The 24,802-nt window shown below is 40.7% G+C and overlaps 1 protein-coding gene across 1 annotated transcript; it reads right to left on the bottom strand.

Moving 5' to 3' along the window:
* Nucleotides 1-1,909: 1,909 nt before the first annotated feature.
* LOC121538270 (transmembrane protein 51) lies at nucleotides 1,910-19,359 on the bottom strand. Its single transcript, XM_041846131.2, has 3 exons — nucleotides 18,988-19,359; nucleotides 7,442-7,894; nucleotides 1,910-3,745 (listed from the first exon to the last, which is right to left on the bottom strand). Exons 2-3 carry the CDS (start codon nucleotides 7,822-7,824, stop codon nucleotides 3,364-3,366), a joined length of 765 nt encoding a protein of 254 aa, XP_041702065.1. The 5' UTR covers nucleotides 7,825-7,894; nucleotides 18,988-19,359; the 3' UTR covers nucleotides 1,910-3,363.
* Nucleotides 19,360-24,802: the final 5,443 nt, after the last annotated feature.

Here is a 24,802-nt window from a genome sequence, read left to right as displayed (position 1 = left end):
AGTGTGTTTGAAATTCACTGCTCGACTAAGGGACCTTACAGATAATTGTATGTGTGGGGTACACAGATGAGGTAGTCATTAAAAAATCATGTTATACACTATTATTGCACACAGAGTGAGTCCACACAAGCTATTATGCGACTTGTTAAGCACATTTTTACTCCTCAACTTATTTAGGCTTGCCATAACAAAGGGGTTGAATACTTATTGACTCCAGACATTTCAGCTTTTCATTTTAAATTAATTTGTAAAAATGTCTACATGGGATATTGTGTGTAGGCCAGTGACATAAAATCTAAATGTAACCCATTTTAAATTCAGGCTGTAACAAAAAATGTGGAAAAAGTCAAGGGGTGTGAATACTTTCTGAAGGCACTGTATCACCTACATTATCTCAACCATATACATTGCAGGAAGTATGGCACTGGCATGCTTAATGATTTCCCAGAAACACATGTTAGCGTGGTTACTGAAAACCAGTAAGTCACAGGACCTATTTGCAATAAAACTGTGGTCTCAATACACTCAACTCCTTTAGTGTCCACAGAATGCAACATTCTGAACACCTCTTGAAGTCAAACATAAACAGACAGAACTCCTCCTACAAAAACATACTTTCACGATACATACAAAAGGGTATTTAGTCATACAAATCAATCATGTTGTTTACAAATAATGTATTTGAAATTATCTGAATTAAAGTTATACATACAGCTGGTTGAGAGAAAAGTCCATTGAACTCATGAACAGTGTTTCTGTTCCACATAAGAATATTCTTAAATGGACATTACACTCCAAAATCTAAGTTTGTCAGATGTTTAATGTGAAGATGTCCAACACCATTGATTGTATAGATACAGCTATATTCATCAATCCCAAATGAATGGAAAAGATGAGCACAATCTGTTTATGAATGGAAAAGATGAACACCATGGTGCTTATCTTGGTGCTGATCTGCTTATGAATGGAAAAGATGAGCACAATGGGCACAATGTTTCATTCATAAACAGATCAGCATCTCAGGTGCTCATATTTCCCATTCATTTGGTGTTGTGACATTATCGTTTGATCTACAAAACCAATGGCTCGGGATGTGTACGTTTCTTAACATAAGGCTCCTTTTGAGGTTTGAAAACATCTGACAAACTTTCATTTTAGAGTGAAGTGTCCTCTTAAGTACAGAACATGGTATGAACCACTGATTCCTCACAGCCAAAAATGGTCCCCCCCACACACACACACACACACACACACAGACCGAGGTACATACAGCACTGCCTAGGCATGACAACTACAAATACCGTCAACAATATTGTAAGAACAACCTTTATTCAGAGCAGATACAAAATTGATATAAAACTAAATGTACATGACGCGCATGCTATTTTACATGTACAAACTGCACTGAACAAAAATATAAACGCACATGCAGCAATTTCAAAGATTTTACTGAGCTACAGTTCATATAAGGAAATCAGTTAATTGAAATAAATTAATTTGGCCCTAATCTATGTATTTCACATGACTGGGAAGGGGTGCAGCCATGGGTGGGCATAGGCCCACCCACTTGGGAGCCAGGCCCAGCCAATCAGAATGAGTTTTTACCCACAAAAGGGCTTTATTACAGACAGAAACACTCCTCAGCACCCCCTGCAGGCAGCATGACAATTGCACGCTCCCTCAAAACGTTACATCTAAGGCATTGTGCACATTTTAAAGTGGCCTTTTATTGTCCTCAGCACAAGGTGCACCTGTGTAATTACCATGCTGTTTAATCAGCTTCTTGATATGCCACACCTGTCAGGTGGATGGATTATCTTGGCAAAGGAGAAATGGTCACTAACAGGGATGCAAACAAATTTGTGCACAACATTTGAGAGAAATACGCTTTTTGTGCGTATGGAAAATGACTAGGATCTTTTATTTCAGCTCATGAAACATGGGACCATCACTTTACATATTGCTTTTATATTTTTGTTGAGTATAGTAATTTAGCAATTAAATTCTCCTTAAAAAAGCCTATTCTTGTTCTGTGTGCATAGGTATGCATTTTGTGAGCATTTGCTAGTTTATTAAGTGTTCACTTATGCAAAGAAGGCTACTGTTGTGTACAGTTTGTGTTCCCACCTAAAAGTAGTGAATAGTTGCTGAACAGGTTCATCAACATGACATCAGAAAATAGCATCCGTATGATAATGTAAATGTAATGTAAATGTATAAGAAAATAACATTCTAGAATTCCAAACACTTAATGGATTCGCTAATTTCCATTCTCTCATAAGCATGAAACAGACAGACTAGAAAGATAAAGGCACTGAAGTCTTTTTGCTCCACTAAACAAAATGGGGTCAAACCATGGACACCAGAATTTCATTCTCTGAAAACAGTGCTGCCAGTCAAGGAGCTAGTGAAGATTAGTTCAAGAGTGATGAGTGAGTGAGCAATGGGTGCCATTATCCCAGCTCCCAGCTGCTCAGAGAAAGTCCCCCCTGTGTTCTCCTCTATTGAGCAAAAAAAAAAACAGCCAAGGAAAAGAGCTGGACTACACTACTGCCTTCAGAGCTCATCCCCATTTCACCATGACTACAGTGCAAAGGCTTCTAACTATCCATGAGCCTCGGTCTCTCTCTCTCTCGCTCTCTCAAGAGCCTTGGTCTCTCTCTCTCGCTCTCTCAATTGTCCTCTATTGACGAGCAACACAGGCAGCAACACACAAACACTGTCTGAGTAAGACGGCCATTGAGTCAGTCGCCAAATAACACCTCTCCCAAAATGTGAGGAGTAGCTGTCTAAGTTGCTGTACAGAATACAAAACTTAGACATGAATAATACTAATACATATAGCACACGTGGCTGACTGGACTGAGGATGAAGATGGAACTTTAAATAATATAGCAGACAGATGAACATAACAAAGTATGGTCAACTGCATACAAAGGAGATTTGGACCAGAGTAAGTATTTGTTGTAAAGTAACAAAGGCATCAAAGACAAAGCTGAGTATTTCCCCCAATAATATTGATCCTTTGAACCGAGCTTCAATGTCCCTGTAAGCTTCAATGTCCTTGTAAATCAGTCGGAACTCGGATGTGTTCCCTCTGTCCAGCAACATTAGTGTTGACCCAAAGTTCTAGTCAAATCCCAGTGCCCCACGTTTGGAACTGTGTTCACTGCCCTTGAGTTGCAGGTCTAAAGAAAAGTCCTCAGCCAGGTAGGCATGACAAGTGTCATCGAGATTATTTAGCCACGGATGCATGACAAGGGCCATCTGATCACATCTATAGTAGCACTGCACAACCAATCCACGCATAGTGGACCGCAGTGGCTGCAGTTGCCTGCTTTGAAACCTAGAAGGTGCCAAGTCTCAGAGCTCGGGCGCTTTATCCTCATACATTGGTGGTGGAGTGAGCGGCTCAATACTGATCCCTCCCGGTGGCTGAGAGTTATCCATAAAGAGCTTCTCCGATTTAATCCTCCGGATCTTAAGGGGAAGGAGCTTGAGACTTGTTCGCCCAGTGCGGCGGTTAGGAGCAGCAGCAGCGGAGGAGGCAGGGTTAGCGGAAGCGGGTGTCGTCTGGGTGACCTCTGACCCTTCCAGCTCAATCTGCACACCGTCCACCAGGTCGTCGTAAGAAGGCAGCTGGGAGGAGCTGTGGCGCAAGTTGCTCTGGCGTATGGGGTACTCGCCACTGCCTACCACTTCCTCGTAGCTGGGCACAGTGTACCTCTGGACTCGATCCTCTGCCCTGTTGACATTCATACAGAAACACACAGACAGACATGAGTAACTATGCGCTTTCAGAATGGATTGTGTTTGTCTTCTATATTGTTGATACTGTGTACTGTAGGCTATGCAGTGTGTGCTGTTAAATACAGTCCTGATGGCTTTACATGGCTTTATTGCAACAGGTGCCCAAATAAAACAGGTTATGTGGGGTTTACGTCATGGGGCTTGAACTGAAATGTTACTTAACAAAGCACTGCAGAGAAATTCAAAGAAGCACTAAAACATGGGTAAGCAATGTAAATAGCAAAGGACCAGTGTGGGTGCTGGCTTTTGCTCCAGCCAAAGCAAAGACATTCACATGATCGAACTAATCAACTAACCACAGTGAACAAAAATAAAACGCAACATGCAACAATTTCAAAGAATTTACTGAGTTACAGTTCATAAGGAAATGGGTCAATTTAAATACATTCATTAGATCCTAATCTATGTATGTCACATAACTGGGGAATACAGATATGAATCTGTTCGTCACAGATACCTTAAAAAAAGGAAGGGGCATGGATCAGAAAATCTGTCAGTATCTGGTGTGGCCACCATTTGCCTCATGCAGCGCGACACATCTCCTTCGCATAGAGTTGATCAGGTTGTTGATTGTGGCCTGTGGAATGTTGTCCCACTCCTCTTCAATGGCTGTGGGAAGTTGCTGGATATTGCCGGGAACTGGAACACGCTGTCATACACAGCCATCCAGAGCATCCCAAACATGCTCAATGGGTGACATGTCTGGTGAGTGTGCAGGCCATGGAAGAACTGGGACATTTTCAGCTTCCAGGAATTGTGTACAGATCCTTGCGACATGGGGCCGTGCATCATCATTCTGAAACATGAAGTGGTGGCGGCGGATGAATGGCACGACAATGGGCCTCAGGATCTCAACAAGATATCTCTGTGCATTCAAATTGCCATCGATAAAATGTGATTGTGTACGTTGTCTGTAGCTTATGCCTGCCCAAACCATAACCCCACCGTCCCCATGGGGCACTCTGTTCACAATGTTGACATCAGCAAACCACGCAGTCTGCCATCTGCCCGGTACAGTTGAAACTGGGATTCATCCGTGAAAAGCACACTTCTCCAGCATGCCAGTGGCCATCGAAGGTGAGCATTTGCCCACTGATGCCAAACTGCAGTCAGGTCAAGACCCCGGTGAGGATGACGAGCACGCAGATGAGCTACCCTGAGACAGTTTCTGACAGTTTGTGCAGAAATTCTTCGGTTGTGCAACCCCACAGTTTCATCAGCTGTCCGGGTAGCTGGTCTCAGACGATCCCACAGGTGAAGAAGCTGGATGTGGAGGTCCTGGGCTGGCGTGGTTACACGTGGTCTGTGGTTGTAAGGCCGGTTAGACGTACTGCCAAATTGTTTAAAACATTGTTGGAGGCGGCTTATGGTAGAGAAATTAACATTCAATTCTCTGGCAACATCTCTGGTGGACATTCCTGCAGTCAGCATGCCAATTGCAACCTCCCTCAACACTTGAGACATCTGTGGCACTGTGTTGTGTGACAAAACTGAACATTTAGTGGCCTTTTATTGTCCCCAGCACAAGGTGCACCTGTGTAATGATAATGCTGTTTAATCAGCTTCTTGATATGCCACACATGTCAGGTGGATGGATTATCTTGACAAAAGAGAAATGCTCACTAACAGGGATGTAAACAAATGTGTGCATTCGGAAAGTATTCAGACCCCTTCCCCTTTTCCACATTTTGTTACAGCCTTATTCTAAAAATGGATTAAATAAATACAAAAATCCTCAATCTACACACAATACCCGATAATGACAAAGTAAAAACAGTTTTTTTTGAAAATGTTGCAAATTTATATCAAATAAAAACCCCAGAAATACCTTATTTACATAAGTATTCAGACCTTTGCTATGAGGCTCGAAATTGAGCTCAGGTTCATCCTGTTTCATCCTTGAGATGTTTCTACAACTTGATTGGAGTTCACCTGTGGTAAATTCAATTGATTGGACATTATTTGGAAAGGCACACACCTGTCTATATAAGTTCCCACAGTTGACAGTGCATGTCAGAGTAAAAACCAAGCCATGAGGTCGAAGAAATTGTCCGTAGAGCTCCAAGACAGGATTGTATCGAGGTACAGATCTGGGGAAGGGTACCAAAACATTTTTGCAGCATTGAAGGTCCCCAAGAACACAGTGGCCTCCATTATTATTAAATGGAAAAAGTTTGGAACCACCACCTCTTCCTAGAGCTGGCTGCCTGGCCAAACTGAGCAATTGGGGGAGAAGGGCCTTGGTCAGGGAGGTGACCAAGAACCCGACGGTCACACTGACAGAGCTTCAGAGTTCCTCTGTGGAGATGGGAGAACATTCCAGAAGGATAACCATCTCTGCAGCACTCCACCAATCAGGCATTTATGGTAGAGTGGCCAGACGGAAGCCACCCCTCAGTAAAAGGCACATGACAGCCCGCTTGGAGTTTGCCAAAAGGCCCCTAAAGGACTCTCAGACCATGGAAGAAACCTGCCACCATCCCTACGGTGACGCATGGTGGTGGCAGCATCATGCTGTTGGGATGTTTTTCAGCAGCAGGGACAGGGAGACTTGTCAGGATCGAGGGAAAGATGAACGGCGCAAAGTATATAGAGATCCTTGATGAAAATCTGCTCCAGAGTGCTCAGGACCTCAGACTGGGGCGAGGTTTCACCTTCTAACAGGACAACGACCCTAAGCACACAGCCAAGACAACGCAGGAGTGGCTTCGGAACAAGTCTCTGAATGTCCTTGAGTGGCCAAGCCAGTGCCCGGACTTGAACCCGATCGAACATTTCTGGAGAGACCTGAAAATAGCTATGCAGCGACGCTCCCCATCCAACCTAACAGAGCTTGAGAGGATCTGCAGAGAAGAATGGGAGAAACTCCCCAAATATAGGTGTGCCAAGCTTGTAGCGTCATACCCAAGAAGACTTGAGGCTGTAATTACTGCCAAAGGTGCTTCAACAAAGAGTAAAGGGTCTGAATACTTATGTAAATGTGTTATTTCAGGTTTTATTTTTGCAAAGATTGATACAGACCTGTTTTTGCTTTGTTATTATGGAGTTTTGTGTGTAGATTGATGAGGGAAAAAACCAATTGTATCCATTTTTGTAAGGCTGTAACATAACATGTGGAAAAAGTCAAGGGGTCTGAATACTTTCAGAATGCACTGTAAATAAGGTTTGTATGTGTATGGAACATTTCTGGGATATTTTATTTCAGCTCATGAAACATGGGACAAACACTTTACATGTTGCGTTTATATTTTTGTTCAATGTAGTTGAATCAGCTGAACATGTGTTAGAGCATTGGCAGACACCAAAACCTGCTCCTATACACCAGCCCTCGTAGATTAAAGGGCAATATTCATCAACTCCAGCACCACCCCAACATCAATAAATATGAGAATGGCAAGTTTTTATTATGTTTTGTATTCAAAAAGATAGAAATAAGTGTTTCAGATGACATCATCCGGAAACACTGATGGCGTCATCTGGTGTGCATAATGCGATGTTAAACATCTAGGAGCAGTCAAAAGGTTAGTAAAGTAATAAAGAGATTGCCCACCCCTGCACTGAACCCTGAGAAAACAAACCTGCTGAGGTCATTAATTAGCTCAATAACTAACTCAGTAGCTACAGTACTCACATCTCTCCATCCTCCTCACTGGCAGCTACGTTGCCTGCCCCCAGAGCCTGGGCCTCTAGGAGCGCCTGCTGCTCCCGCTGCTTGTTCCTCATCCCCAGGCACAGGGACAGCAGGAGCATGGCCACCCCAGCCCCGACCAGCACAAAGGCCACCGATGAAGTCCTCCCCCTAGTGTCCGGTTTCGGGTTCCCTCCTCCGGTGCCACTGCTGTTGTTTCCGGCCATGTCGGAAGGCACCACAGTCCACACGATCATGACAATGCCCAGGGCCACCAGTCCCACCCCCAGGGCACACAAGGCATACTGAGAACCTGTGTTTCCGGGACTGTTGTTGTGGTTGCTGGCAACAGGGGTGTTCGGGGGCACCTCAACACTTGAGTGCATTTTCCCCAAAACGTAGGTCCACCTAGTGTTCAGCTAGGTCAGCTAGCTGCTTCACACCTGGGGTCAAAGACTGAGGAGAGAAACAGTCGATTAGGGCACAGATAGAACACTGATACAGTAAAGAGGTTAATCTGTGGGGTTAACAATAGCATTCCAATACAAATCCAAATATAAGAGTAAATGGGGAAAATGATGGCATAGATAGAGAATTGTTGTTCCAATTACTTCAACATAGGATAATTTAAAACATGAAAATTATCTGTGAAAAAAGCACACATTTACCCTACACCTCACAATAACAACGCATTTCACTATTCCCTTGCTTTTGAATTGGCTTCACTTTCAATAGATCATACAACTAGAGTTCACATGCTGGGTGGGCAATATGCCTTTCCTTTCCTACTTGAGTGAATTCCTTTGTTTAAGATGATGTGACTGCCTGCAGCTTCTGTCTCCTGAGAACATTAGCACCTACTTGACAGAGCCAATACTTACTGAGTTGGAAAACTCCATTATGCAGCCTTTTTATTAATAAGGTGTGTTTTTATGGCAATATTTTACAGCACAGACTCCCAGGTACAGGAACTTCTTGCACAATGTCAAGTTGTTTAGTAGAATTAAGATAAGGAATGACATTCAAAGCCGTTTTACAGGAATTTTATTTGGAATATCACTTTTCTGGACATTGGATGAAGTCAGTATATTTTGAGGGGCTTTCATAAAAAATAGAATAATCACTCCAGGACTATTCACAGACTGTTGATAAACACTCTTCTCATCTTTATTTCAAAAATAGTACTGCCATATATGACAAATTCATTTCCGCATATATTTTCCAAAATAATCTTAGATAGAACACCATTTTCAAGATATAAAATGTTTCTGTAAAGTCTGAAGAACATCCCATAATAAGCACACAAAATGTAGTGAATGCACAATCTTCTGAAGCTAAGATAAGATACATTATTATCCATCACATCCACAACCGTTATGGATATCATAACGCTAAAAAAGGACACTGACAATGAAAAGACAAACCAATACTAGACCATGTAAAACCTTGATGAAAGTTAGCTTTACAGAGAATGTTTCAAGATGATCCGATGGAAGGTGCATGTCTTACAAAAACTTTTCCTAAAAAATGTAATGGATGTTACATTGCCTGTCCCAGTCTCCCCCCTCCCCCCCACCCTATATTTGACCTTCCCACGGTATTGCCCGAATATGGGTGCTCCTGTGTGTCTATCTTTACGAGAGCAAGAACAGTTACTCATAATAAAACCAGACATGCATTTTGCAACCCAAGTCACCAGTTTAGAAAAGCCATTTACCCTCATGACAATTACCTGCTTCAGTTAGCAGTTAGTTAACCATACTGTAAGTCCTTAATGGTTATGATCAGCAGTTATTCATTTTATAGGCCTAACCGCCAGCGGGACGAGCGGCGTTTTGCAATTTAAAACGTGATTTGCATCTCTTCCGGGTAGCCCCCATTCAGAGGACTCCTATAAGCCCTCGGCAAGCCATCTAGCCATGAGTTCATTTGAAAGACAATAGCAAGGAATTTTTCTAAATCACAAATATGGCCTGCCACCTTTCAGGTAACCATGGCCAGCCAGTGGCCGCAAGCTGTTTTTGTTGTTATTAAAACCTTCCATTTGTTGTGATTTATTTGCAAATTTAAAAACACAATACAACCACACGTGAACATAATGCATTTAAAATAATTGAGGATGACACAAATGTATATACTTAAACATGTACAGTTTAAATAGATTAATGATATATTGATTATGCCCCAAAATAGCCTACATTTGCTAGTATGAAAATGTATGCACTCACTACTGTAAGTCGCTCTGGATAAGAGCGTCTGCTAAATGACTAAAATGTAAAATGTAAATTGATTTAATATAGGATATTATATTTGAGGAAATACAAACTGTTTCGTTCTAGGAAATAAAGGGTTTTGCTTTATTAAGAGATGCCAATCACTAAACCACCTCATCCACTTGAAGAAAAGTCTTGATCACTGTCATTAAGGGTGAAATTGTCCATTGTCATGAAACCAATTCTAGCCTATTAGGCCATTAATTCATAGCCTACATGTAAATGTCATTACTAAATTGCATTGCTTCAACCTATGTTCAAATCGAAGCCACATCCAATGTTGCAACTTGCAATGTAAGTAATTAAGCCTGCATTGCTAAACTGTTGGAATCCATTGCCATTTAATTGGGAGGATGTTAGCCTTTTGAACTGTGACCAATAATAGTGAGAGTAAAATCGATCTACCCACTTTTGAACCTCCTTTGACAAAGTAATGTTAATTGCGTTAAGGTTTTTGATATACAGTGGGGACAGAAATTATTGACAACCTTGTTAAAGATCAGAAATAATGACTGTATAAAATAATTGAAATACTACGCTATATTGCATGCAAAAAAAAAAAAAGGGGGGGAAATTATATTATTTTATACTAATACAATTGCTTGGAGAAATACATTTTGTTTAACAAGTATACACTACCGGTCAAAAGTTTTAGAACACCTACTCATTCAAGGGTTTTTCTTTATTTTTACTATTTTCTACATTGTAGAATAATAGTGAAGACATCAAAACTATGAAATAACATATGGAATCATGTAGTAACCAAAAGAAGTGTTAAACTAATCAAAACATATTTTATATTTGAGATTCTTCAAATAGCCACCCTTTGCCTTGATGACAGCTTTGCACACTTTTGGCATTCTCTCAACCAGCTTCACCTGGAATGCTTTTTCAACAGTCTTGAAGGAGCTCCCACATATGCTGAGCACTTGTTGGTTGCTTTTCCTTCACTCTGTGGTCCGACTCATCCCAAACAATCTCAATTTGGTTTAGGTCGGGGGATTGTGGAGGGCAGGTCATCTGATGCAGTACTCCATCACTCTCCTTCTTGGTAAAATAGCCCTTACACAGCCTGGAGGTGTGTTGGATCATTGTCCTGTTGACAAACAAATTATTGTCCCACTAAGCCCAAACCAGATGGGATGGCGTATCGCTACAGAATGCTGTGGTAGCCATGCTGGTTAAGTGTGCCTTGAATTCTAAATAAATCACAGACAGTGTCACCAGCAAAGCACCCCCACACCATAACACTTTACGCTGGGAAATACACATGCGGAGATCATCCGTTCAACCACACCGCGTCTTACAAAGACACAGCGGTTGGAACCAAAAATCTCCAGTTTGGACTCCAGACCAAAGGACACATTTCCACCGGTCTAATGCCCATTGCTCGTGTTTCTTGGCCCAAGCAAGTCTCTTCTTATTATTGGTGTCCTTTAGTAGTGGTTTCTTTGCAGCAATTCAACCATGAAGGCCTGATTAACACAGTCTCCTCTGAACAGTTGATGGTGAGACGTGTCTGTTACTTGAACTCTGTGAAGAATTTATTTGGGCTGCAATTTCTGAGGCTGGTAACTCTAATGAACTTATCCTCTGCAGCAGAGGTAACTCTGGGTCTTCCATTCCTGTGGCGGTCCTCATGAGATCCAGTTTCATCATAGCGCTTGATGGTTTTTGCCACTGTACCATTGACTGACCTTCATGTCTTAAAGTAATGATGGACTGTCGTTTCTATTTGCTTACTTTAGCTATTCTTGCCATAATATGGACTTGGTCTTTTACCAAATAGGGCTATCTTCTGTATACCTCAAATATAAAATATATTCCGATTTGTTTAACACTTTTTTGGTTACTACTTGATTCCATGTGTTATTTCATAGATTTTATGTCTTCACTATTATTCTACAATGTAGAAAATAGTAAAAATAAAGAAAAACCCTTGAATGAGTAGGTGTTCTAAAACTTTTGACCGGTAGTGTATTTCTTTCTTCTTCAAAAAATATCAGGGTCAAAATTATTGACACCCCTAAAGATTCTTATAAATAAATTAGTCAAAAGTTTAGTATTAGGTCCCATATTCCTAGCATACAATGACTACATTAGGCTTGGGACTAAAAACTTGTTTTGGTTGTGTTTCAGATTATTTTGTGCCCAATACAAATTAATTATGAATAAAGTATTGTATAATTTGAGTCACTTTTATTGTAAATAAGAAGATAATATGTTTCTAAACTCTTTTACATGAATGTGGATGCTACCATGATTACGGATAATCCTGAATGAATCGTGAATAATGATGAGTGACAAAGTTAGAGGGTCAAAGATCATACCCCCAAGACATGCTAACCTCGACTGTTATTAGTCATGGTGAGAGGTTAGCATGTCTTGGGGGTATGACTTTTGATACCCCCAAGTATCAAAAGCATACTGCATCCAAGAATAAAAAGCATAAAGCATCCAACAAGTTTGAAGAGTCACAAGCTTGATGCTAGAAATATGGGACCAAATACTAAACTTGGCAACTTTATTTATAAGACACTTTAGGGGTGTCGATAATATTGACTCTTTGAGAAAAAAATTTACTTGTCGAAATTTTTTGGGGGGAGCATACAATATAGCTCAGTATGAATTATTTACTTTATACAGTCATTATCTTTTTCAAGGGTGTCAATAATTTGGGACCCCAATGTAGGCTACAGTCTAGGATTCATACTCTCAATCCATCCAATAGAGAAATGCACACTACGAACAGTAGTTGGTGGCACATTTACGTTAGTTAGCTAGCTAGCAACATTGACTAAAGTTATATGTACATTCAAAAGAGAAAGAAACCCCTTTATTTATGTAATCTGGTGTGTCTTTCAATTAGGGCAATGGCCAGCCCGAGCATCGTATTCAACACAGCACCATGTGGATGATAGCCATGGAGGTATGTACAGTCGCTTAGCCCAGATGAGACCTTGCCTATCTGTTTTGTCTTACACAGTATTTACTTAATTTGAACGGAAGGTTATTGTTTCAAACAGGGCCAGGAGTGAGACACTACAACAGACCAACGGTGCCAAGTTTGGGCTGTAGAAATTAAGGTAAGAACATACCAACTTAAATGTAAATATCTGCCATCTTTACAGACTGTCATAATAAATGTATATAAATTATAGGGGGTGGGGGCGGGAAATATGTTTAAAATTGTGTCATTTCTAATACTTATCCTGCATTTAATAGCTTAGGTTTCTGGCTGTAAAGGGTGCCAAGGACCCATCTTGCAATTGCCAAAACCTGGACTGGGGCAAGGGATAAGCCCTGTTTCAGGGCCATGTTTCTGAAGACCATTCATCACAGTAAGTTTTGATAATATTAAAATGTGCTACACTTGTTTTCCCTACTTTTAAGTAAATTCTTAAACTCATGTGTAAGACCATGCGCGATTCAAATGTAACAAAATGTTATTTCTCTGTGTATAGGAGCAATTTGGAGGAACCCTGCAACCCGGGATGCCATGGATGAGGGGGTCCAGACTCAGGTCATCCGTTACCTGAAAGGGGCCTCGGATCGTGAAGGGGGGAGTAGGCTGCGCATAGGGGAGAGGGATCTGCTGCAGTGAGGTCAACATCAAGTCTTGGACCACCTGTCTCAAAGCCAGCCTCTAACCCCAAGCCACAAGACTGTTCCAACAGCTGAACCCTGGGCTTACTACTGCACTTACCATTTACTCATATTCTGTACACACTGAAATGACTTTAGTCTACCAGACCAATGAAATAGTTACATCACCTTACTGAACTACTAATGTACAGGGCCTTCGGAAAGTATTCAGACCCCTTGACTTTTTCCACATTTTGTTACGTTACAGCCTTATTCTAAAATGGATTAAATAAATAAAAATATTTTTATGAAACCAAGATTGAACTCTTTGGCCTGAATGCCAAGCGTCACTTCTGGAGGAAACCTGGCACCATCCCTACGGTGAAGCATGGTGGTGTAGCTCAGTTGGTAGAGCATGGCGCCTGCAACGCCAGGGTTGTGGGTTCGATTCCCACGGGGGGCCAGTATGAAAATGTATGCACTCACTAACTGTAAGTCGCTCTGGATAAGAGCGTCTGCTAAATGACAAATGTAAAAAGTACAGTTGAAGTCAGATGTTTACATACACTTAGGTTGGAGATATTAAAACTCGTTTTTTCAACCACTCCACTAATTTCTTGTTAACAAACTATAGTTTTGGCAAGTCTGTTAGGACATCTACTTTGTGCATAACACAAATAATTTTTCTAACAATTGTTTACAGACAGATTATTTCACTTATAATTCACTGTATCACAATTCCAGTGGTCAGAAGTTTACATACACTAAGTTGACTGTGCCTTTAAACAGCTAGGAAAATTCCAGAAAATGATGTCATGGCTTTAGAAGCTTCTGATAGGCTAATTGACATAATTTGAGTCAATTGGAGGTGTACCTGTGGATGTATTTCAAGGCCTACCTTCAAACTCAGTGCCTCTTTGCTTGACATCATGGGAATATCAAAAGAAATCAGCCAAGACCTCAGAAAAAGAATTGTAGACCTCCACAAGTCTGGTTCATCCTTGGGAGCAATTTTCAAATGCCTGAAGGTACCACGTTCATCTGTACAAACAATAGTACCCAAGTATAAACACCATGGGACCACGCAGCCGTCATACCGCTCAGGAAGGAGACGCGTTCTGTCTCCTAGAGATGAACGTACTTTGGTGCGAAAAGTGCAAATCAATCCCAGAACAAAAGCAAAGGACCTTGTGAAGATGTTGGAGGAAACAGGTACAAAAGTATCTATATCCACAGTAAAACGAGTCCTATGTCGACATAACCTGAAAGGCTGCTCAGCAAGGAAGAAGCCACTGCTTCAAAACCGCCATAAAAAAGCCAGACTACGGTTTGCAACTGTACATGGGGACAAAGATCGTACTTTTTGGAGAAATGTCCTCTGGTCTGATGAAACAAAAATAGAACTGTTTGGCCATAATGACCATCGTTATGTTTGGAGGAAAAAGGATAAGGCTTGCAAGCCAAAGAACACCATCCCAACCGTGAAGCACGGGGGTGGCAGCATCATGCTGTGGGGGTGCTTTGCTGCAGGAGGGACTGGTGCACTTCATAAAATAGATGGCATCATGAGGAAGGAAAATTATATGGATATATTGAAGCAACATCTCAAGACATCAGTCAGGAAGTTAAAGCTTGGTTGCAAATGGATCTTCCAAATGGACAATGACCCCAAGCATACTTCCAAACTGTGGCAAAATGGCTTAAGGACAACAAAGTCAAGGTATTGGGCTCCCGAGTGGCGCAGCGGTCTAAGGCACTGCATTTCAGTGCTTGAGGCGTCACTACAGACCCCCTGGTTCGATTCCAGGCTGTATCACAACCGGCCGTGATTGGGAGTCCCGTAGGGCAGCGCACAATTGGCCCAGCGTCGTCCGGGTTTGGCCGGTGTAGGCCGTCATTGTAAATAAGAATTTGTTCTTACCTGACTTGCCTAGTTAAATAAAGGTAAAATAAAATAAAAAGTATTGGAGTGGCCATCACAAAGCCCTGACCTCAATCCTATAGAAAATGTGTGGGCAGAACTGAAAAAGCGTGTGCGAGCAACGAGGCCTACAAACCTGACTCAGTTACACCAGCTCTGTCAGGAGGAATGGGCCAAAATTCACCCAACTTATTGTGGGAAGCTTGTGGAAGGCTACCTGAAACATTTGACCCAAGTTAACCAATTTAAAGGCAATGCTACCAAATATTAATTGAGTTTATGTAAACTTCTGACCCACTGGGAATGTGATGAAAGAAATAAAAGCTGAAATAAATCACTCTCTACTATTATTCTGACATTTCACATTCTTAAAATAAAGTAGTGATCCTAACTGACCTAAGACAGGGAAGTTTTACTAGGATTAAATGTCAGGAACTGTGAAAAACTGAGTTTAAATGTATTTGGCTAAGGTGTATGTAAAATTTCGACTTCAACTGTAAAATGTTTTTCAGCAGCAGGGACTGGGAGACTAGTCAGGATTGAGGCAAAGATGAACGGAGCAAAGTACAGAGCGAGCCTTGATGAAAACCTGCTCCAGAGAACTCAGGACCTCAGACTGGGGCGAAGGTTCACCTTCCAACAGGACAACAACCCTATGCACACAGCCAAGACAATGCAGGAGTGGCTTTGGGACAAGTCTCTGAATGTGAGACTTGAGTGGCCCAGCCAGAGCCCGGACTTGAACCCGATCGAACATCTCTGGAGAGACCTGAAAATAGCTGTGAAGCAACGCTCCCCATCCAACTTGACATAGCTTGAGAGGATCTGCAGAGAAGAATGGGAGAAACTCCCCAAATACAGGTGTGCCAAGCTTGTAGCGTCATACCCATGAAGACTCGAGGCTGTAATCGCTGTCAAAGGTGCTTCAGCAATGTACTGAGTAAAGGGTCTGAATACTTACGTAAATGTGATATTTCCGTTTTTTAGCAAACATATCTAAAATCCGGTTTTCGCTTTGTCATTATGGGGTATTGTGTGTAGATTAATGAGGGGAAAAAACAATTTAATCAATTTTAGAATAAGGTCGTTACGTAACAAAATGTGGAAAAAGTCAAGAGGTCTGAATACTTTCTGAAGGCACTCTATACTTCCATTCATTTTTTCAACTGGTACCGGGGGACCTTCAGACGAGTTTTGTGAGGCCTGTGGGCGTCCTAGAGCAAAACAACCGACATGTACGTGTTTGTGAGTCTTACCTTTTCACAGAGGGGTCATATTAGTGTGTAGCCCAAACTGTTCGGACACTACAGACAGAAGTTGTCAGATCAACTTCAGACAAGACCCAAGACGCTTGTGGGGGTCATAGAGCAAAACGAAGAACACCATCGTGTTTGTGAGAGTCTCATCTTTCATCATAGTTTGAAGGCCAAACCGGTTGGACGCTACAGATGATTTTGCGAGGAGACTGATTTTCGGGATGTCTCATGGTCTGACAAACACCACTCTAGCTCTGTCACCTTTCACCGCAGATGCGGAAGTGCGATACATTTCTTATGGGGGGCGCAGACATCGACTTTAGGGGGTTCAAGTGACATCAATAAGGGATCATAGCTTTCACCTGGATTCACCTGGCCAGTCTAAGTCATGGAAAAGTTCAAAATGTTTTGTACACTCAGTGTATAAGAGGTGACTGGGAGTAGGCATGACACTGGCTTCACGCTGAAAAAGTGTCTTGCCCCCAACTGGCAGCCAGTTCCGGTCGGGAGAAGGGCGGCTGGGCTGTGCGAGGAAAACGGCACTTGAACAGCAGGAGCATGGCTGCCGCGTGACAATACGGCCTATTGTGGGTGCCCCGTGAGTTAGGCTGATGGGCAAAAAAGCTGTCGCACAGCACTCTATTGCTCTGGTTGGACGTCTGCCTGCCGAGTCCTCATTGCTATCATCTAAAAGTAACTTCATTGAGTTACAGAGTAATTTTTTTATATGCTTTAGGATGATTTAGAAATGACTTGGCGCGAAAATGAAAAGAGGGACCTTACATCAAAACCTCATCATAGTGAGGATATTAATAGTGAGATGTCCAATGCCATTTTGTTTCAATATTTCATTTATTTGATTAAAATAAGATACCCAGACTTCAGCTTTTAAGAGTTAATTAATCATCCACATTACCTAACTTTGCTTTTTTGTGTCAGCAATTGGACATTGTTCTTCGGGGCGGTTAGTTACCCCACATTACCCTATGCATGCTCTGATACCTGCAATCTGACAGATTACAAATTGCTATGGCCAGCATGTCAGCAAAATAATACTTTTGTGTGTATGTCTGGACTTGCTGAGAGAGAGAGAGAGAGAGAGAGAGAGAGAGAGAGAGAGGAACAATTGATATACAGTACCAGTCAAAAGTTTGACACAGCTACTCATTCTAGGGTTTTTCTTTATTTTTACTATTTTCTACATTGTAGAATAATAGTGAAGACATCAAAACCATGAAATAACACATATGTCACAACACAACTGATTGGCTCAAACGCATTAAGAAGGAAAGGAATTCCACATATTAACTTTTAAGAAGGCACACCTGTTAATTGAAATGCATTCCAAGGTGACTATCTCATGAAGCTGGTTCAGAGAATGCCAAGAGTGTGTAAAGCTGTTATCAAGGCAAAGGGTGGCTATTTGAAGAATATATTTTGATTTGTTTAACACTTTTTTTCAATTCTACATGATTCCATAGTTTTGATGTCTTCACTATTATTCTACAATGTAACAAATAGTAAAAATAAAGAAAAACCCTTGAATGAGTAGGTGTGTCCAAACTTTTGATTGGTAGTGTAGAATTACTAGGACACTGAAGAATGTGTGGTATGACCAACACCCCACCCCACACTGTACAACTAGGCCTAAAAGTCATTTCCTTGAACAGTCAATGTGTAACCTAGCCTCTTACATCTGGCTGGTTGTACACGGTTATGTGTAACCCAAAGTTGCACAAAACTGTGCCACAATGACATAAGGAAAATACTTCGAATAACTTTAAAAGGCTTGTTGCAATTTCAGAATACCATTTCAGGTGTCTACTCTCAGCATCTTAAAATGTTCAGAACTCTATTGCCAGCCCATTGGGAACTGTTAAATATAACTGTCCCCACGTTTGTGTAAATAAAAGTGTGTGTGTGTGAAAGAGATGGAACGAAAAAGTTAGTCTCCTTTGCAACTGTATTCGATTTGTTCTGTTTTTTACAGAATTACATTTTGGCAGACATTTGAGGTAGCATTGATTTTGTCAACCTCTGAAGTTCTCTATCCATTACGACTTGTATGTCTTTCTAAAGATGTGTAGAAGTTAGAACCAAACAAAGAACAGAAGTAGCCGACACATGAATGTAGTGCCCTGTTGACGTTGAGAAGTAGGCGTATGGAAGAGAAGTGTGATGAAATTATAAAGTATTTAGGCACAGACAGCCACATTCCACGGCATTGATGAACCACAAAAAAAATCTGTTGAGAGAGGTAATCTATAGTCTAGTGTAGTAATGTGTATAGACGCCACATTTTCCTAAATTAGATACTTAGCCCAGCTATAACGCTGGCTACACAGCCGTGTGTTCTGAAAACAAAGAAATTAATCCATACTATTCTCGTTCTAATATTGAGACTATAGCCTACTACTACGCTAAGTATGAATCAAAGGTACTGAACGGAGAAAAACCAAGGTTTGTAAAAATGAAGACAATATCATGCAATGGGTGGAAGATAGACGCCCTTACCTTTGCATGTTGACGATACATTCCAAAGTGTTTTCTTTCTTCGAAGTTGTTCACCCGCGATCAAGGGAATTACTGTATGTCAAGCCACATTTCTAACCAGAAACTTTCTTCGACGGACCTAGACGAATTAGCTGGACACGTCACGAAAACAATGCGCGCGCTTCAATGGGGCAGAAGGCGGTGTGCCAGATCGCTGGCAACATTGGACGGATTCGATTATGCTGAACCGCGGGGCACTGGTCTATGGCCCGTAATGTGAACGACGGAAGAGCGCTTTTCTCAAATGAACATAAATCTGCGTCGCTCAGTCATGTTGTCAAAAGGCAGCGTGGTGCATCGTCCAGAAACTTACAACCTACAACCTCTTTACCATAAAATATAGACTATGTTTGAATTTTCAAACGAGGTTTCATTGGGAAGGCAGATAAAGCTGGTATAGCAATCACTTTTTCATGGGAAAACACAGAATCCTACTCATTACTAAACGTGCTTAGTTATATCACTTTAGTTCTGAGCCGACTTCGCAAAGTGGGGCACCTGGCTCACGCTTGGGAGGCAGCGCGGTTCCAAAGTCGGATGCAATCAACTTTCAGTCAGTGCAAAACACGCCTACACGGCCGCCCGATCGAGATTAATCGAGCCCCCTCACTGACAATAAACTACCATGTGGGGAATCGGAAGTGGCTCGTTTCAGCTAGTTTTGTCTTGTTCTATATATAAACAAAAATAATAATACAAAAATCTTGTTCTTGATACCATGTCTTGTTTTGAGGTGTTTTGACTGATGTCACGTCTATGCTAATATGGCTAAAATTCTCTAACTAGCTAACCAACAAAGGTAACAATGTATTAGAGAGACAAGTGCTCATTGTGCAAATGTATTTATGTTTTCAATAAACATTGGTGACAAAATATAGTTAATATGTTGTCAACAATCTAAACCTGTGGTATTCAAAATTTTCAGCTAGGACCCCATTTTTTCTCAAGACCCCACCCACCACAAATACTTATTTCCCTAATTAAAATGCAAATCAATTTATTAAAATTTTGACATGCGTTTTTCTGGTTTTTGTTGTTGTTAATCTGTCTCTCACTGTTCAAATAAACCTACCATTAAAAGTATAGACTGACCATGTCTTTGTCAGTGGGCAAACATACAAAATCAAATAATTTTTTCCCTCACTGTATAACGTGAACATCTAGCAACACAAAGGTTGCGAGTTCGAAACTCATCACGGACAATTTTAGCTAATTAGCAACTTTTCAACTACTTACTACTTTTTAGCTACTTTGCAACTACTTAGCATGTTAGCTAACCCTTCCCCTAACCTTAACCCATTTAGCTAACCCTTCCTCTAACCCTAACCGTAACTATTTTAGCTAACCCTTCCCCTAACCTGAACCCTTTAACCTAACTCCTAAACTTAACCCTAACCCCTAGCCTAAATAACGTTAGCTGCCTAGCAACATAACCAGAATTCGTAACATATCATATGTTCAATCTGTATCGCTGAAGTGTTCCAGATTGTGAAATAAAATTGTAAAAGTAATTTCCGATTGAGCCGACATATGCAGTGTTTACCGTGAATGTAGCCTCCGCTAATGCAGGAACATTGCCTTTAAATTTAAATCACACTGTAACACTGAACTTCTGCGATATGGGTGCACCGGTCTATGGGCCGTGACTTGAACGGGCAAAAGCGGTGAGGGAAGGAAAATAAAGTGTTTTTATGAAAAGCAATCTCTTTGCATGTGAAAACACAGAAACTTACTCATTACTCCACATGCTTAATCTAGCCTAGGCAACGTCACTTTTGTTTTAAGCCGACTTCGCCGTGGGCTTTGAATAAGTCACCTGGCTCACGCCCAGGAGACAGCCCGGTTCCAAAACAAATGCCATCACCATTCACCCGGAGCAAACTCCTCCCACTGGGCAACCCAGGGGCCAGATAATCCAATCCCCTCCTTGTTATACTCTGTTTGCAAACAAAGTAAATGTAAACAAACACTGTATGATAGGGATGTGCCTCTTTCCCTTTTCAAGATGATTCGATATGTGTCTAGATACATGGGCTCCGATAAAATAGAGGAACAATACATTTTCGTTTGAAATTATTCTGTGCGATTCGATTTGATTAGAAGAACGAATCAATGCGATCTCTAACTTGATTGAAATGGCTTCTTGGTAGCCAACTTTATAAAATTGCTAGGTGGCTAGTAGTATTACAGAGAAACAACAACAAAACATTTAACAAAAAAATACAATATTATTATTATACATGTTTATTTTAAACAGGATAAATCCGAGGGGGCACATGCCCCTATACCCACTATGGGCATGATGCCTCTGGGTATGACAGTTTAACTAAGCTCATGAGCCATTTATAAGTTATATTCTTCAAGAATCAATGGGTATATATATCATACATTTATAAATCCAAACATGTATGTAGCAACTATCCACTAAGCACGGACCGACCCAGATGTCTTTTTTTTAAATGAAAGTAGATTTTTGGTCCGGACCGGACCTACTCTGAACCAATCATAGACGTCTATGTTGAATTCCGATTTGGTCTGGTCCGGACCGGCCTTTATTTCAATGTCCACAGATGTCTGGACCGGCATTGATTTGGCCCAAACATAGACGTCTATGATTGGTTCAGATTTGGTCCAGTCTGGACCGGCCTTGATTTGGACCAAATATAGACAGCTATAATTGGTGTGGTCTGGCCCGGACTTGATTTTGCCCAATCATAGACATCTATATTTCACAAGTTTGGACAGCACAGCACAACACAGTAAAGTACAGTACAGCACAGTAGAGTATAGTACAGTATAATGTATTGTATTGTACCCTACTTTACTCTAATGTATTCTACTCTACTGAATTAAACTGTACTGTACTCTACTGAATTAAACTCTACTGTACCGTAGCATACTGTACTCTACTGTGCTCTACTGTACTGAACTTTGCCGTACAGTGCTGTGCTGTTCAAACTTGTGAAACATAGCCTAGACTACATAGCCTAGCCAACTCTACTGAATTAAACTCTACTCTACTGTACTCTACTGTACTGTATTGAATAAAACTCTACTGTACCGTAGCGTACTGTGCTCAACTGTACTGAACTGTGTGCCGTACTGTGCTGTTCAAACTTGTGAAACATAGCCTAGATGTCTACGATTCGTTCAGATTTGGTCTGGTCCAGACCAACCAAATTTGTATTTGCTTGGAGATGGAGCTCAATCGAATAATAACCAGCATGCTTTGCACGTTTTTTTTTTACATTTACATTTTGCTCATTCGGCAGACGCTCTTATCCAGAGCGACATACAATCAGTGCATTCAACTAAGGTAGATAAACAACAGCATATCACAGTCATACAAATACAAAATATTTCTGTAACCGTTGCTGAGAATGTTATTGTAGTTGAAATGGTCTGTTGGTTTATTGTGTAGATTGAACTACTTTAAACATCATTGCATGTGACAGTTGAGAGCAATAACACTGTATATATTTGATGTTGCAGTCTTCAGTTGGCTCCTCTTTCCAATATTAAATTGATAAAAAAAGTATTATTGTCATATAATTAGTGATGGGAAGTTGGGAAGGCTCTTTTTACTGACTCAAATCTTTTTGACTCGTTCAGGAAGAAGAACGAGTCAGTAATGCCAAGAGCATGTAGGACCCCCTATCGGTGAATGATCAACTGAAAATTTGAAAGAGTCATGATTCTATTTAAAGTTTAAAGTTTTAATGTCACGTGCACAAGTCTCTTGTTTACATTATGTTCACCATAGGGGGCTTATTGGAGCTGTCATTTGTGACTGAGACTTGTAAACGTGTGCTTTAAACAATGTACATTTGTTGATTGCTAGGCAAATAAGATAATTTTTTGATACATTTGAAACAAGTTCTAGTTGTGACCGCAACCGGACTAGATTGTGAAAGACAGTTGGTGGATTGCATCGCTTGACTGCCTTGAGGGTGACACACATCGTTTGCGAACTGCAGCCCCCCAGACGATTCATTCTTGAGTTCGAGTTTGTTGAGCAGAGGCTGTGTATGCTTTGGTTCTACAAAGCTGTGTCCATCATAACATTCAATAATCAATTAAATGCATTCATTCTTGTACCTGTGATCAATTATCAGTTCTATACATGTATTTTTCTTCTCTATGCTGCCTGCAGCATGATCTATATTCCTGTGCATTTATGACAAACAGTTGTTAGTTGGAGTACGTCTCTGGAGCCGCTCAGCCGGAGGAGCTTGTATCAATCTGTAGGACTCATTGTAGGACTCATTGCGTCCAGAAAAACAAATCATGACTCTCAGTAAAAAGAGTCGTTCAAAAAGAATGAATTGTTCGCGAACTGCACATCACTAGATACAATATAATGCTTACTTCATTGAGAATGTATGGGCAATTGACATTTGGCCATAGGATAAATTACCAAAAAATTGGTATTTTCAACATCTGTAAATTAAGTATTTTCAACTTTCATTCAGAACCGAAAATGAACCGAACTTCAACTTCTGGATAATATGGATTTTCAACATCTTTCCAACGTCATTTGCTTTGCTGGGTAAGGATTCTAGCTTTAACATACACACATTTTGTGTTGAGAATCATCGGACTCTAGGACAGGTATTTTGTATGCTACAAACGAAAGAATGTTGAACTCATTGATTTATTTATAAGCATAGTGCAAGAGAGCACAAGGGTCATTTCAATAATTCGGTGCCTTTGGAGAAGTGTAACTTCGTCAAATTTTTGTTTTGTTTTCACCATATTTTTTCATTCTGTCATAAAGAGCACATGTTCAACTTCATAAAAACGTTTTTTCCCATCTCAAGAGGTTATTAACAAAAAAAAGACTATTAAGTGCCAAAGAAGGTAACAGAGTTGACGATTTTTATCTTAAATCAGCCATTAATCCCCTTTGTGACAGGGGGAATGGAAGCTTGTTGTGTGCAAAAAATATGTAATTGATGAAATATGTCTAGCCTGTCTATGTGTAGAGTTATGCTCCACCCACTTAGTTTTCATTTTAGAGACACACTAATCCAGAGCAATTTACAGTAGTAATTAGGGTAAAATACATTGCTCAAGGGCACATCAACAGAGTTTTCACCTAGTCAGTTCAGGGATTGGAACCAGCAACCTTTTGGTTACTGGCCCAATGCGCTTAACCACTAGGCTACCTGCCACCCCGTTTTGTGGTCTTTTCCATCACAAAATACCAGAAAATGACCAAAAAGAGTAGAACCAGCTCACCTGCGTTTACTCTGTGATTTGACTATTAGATATGTTATTTTTTTAAAGGAATAGTTTCACCATATTAAAACGTTCAGTTCACTTAACAGAGTTCAGTTCACTTAACAGGGTTTACCTTAAAATGAGCAACAGACTTAAATGAATCACACATGAAATAAATAATAATCTTCAGAAATGACTTTGTCAACAAAAAAAAATTACTAGGGCTTTACAATGATAGTGAAACTTGGAGAAATGTTGGGATTAAATGGGTTAAAATCTTCCTAGAAGTGACACAGAGTTGACAGAGGGACATGTCAAAATACCATTTTTTTCAATATAATATTGGTGGACAATTTCTACTTAAAATATCAAAGGGACAAAAAAAAACATAATGCATCATCATTTTGATAGTTAGGCTACTGTAGGCAACATTAAACCAAGTTCAGTCAAACAAAAATGTAACTTGCACTGTCAGACAAGGATCGCCAACCAATGCATAGGCTACCTCTCATTTGTTGGAGTTTCTTAACCATCAGAATTCCACAATTAGAAA

Source organism: Coregonus clupeaformis, chromosome 24 (genome assembly GCF_020615455.1).
Source record: "Coregonus clupeaformis isolate EN_2021a chromosome 24, ASM2061545v1, whole genome shotgun sequence".
Taxonomy (NCBI): Eukaryota; Metazoa; Chordata; class Actinopteri; order Salmoniformes; family Salmonidae; genus Coregonus; species Coregonus clupeaformis.
This window is presented reverse-complemented; position numbering and strand designations above follow the sequence as displayed.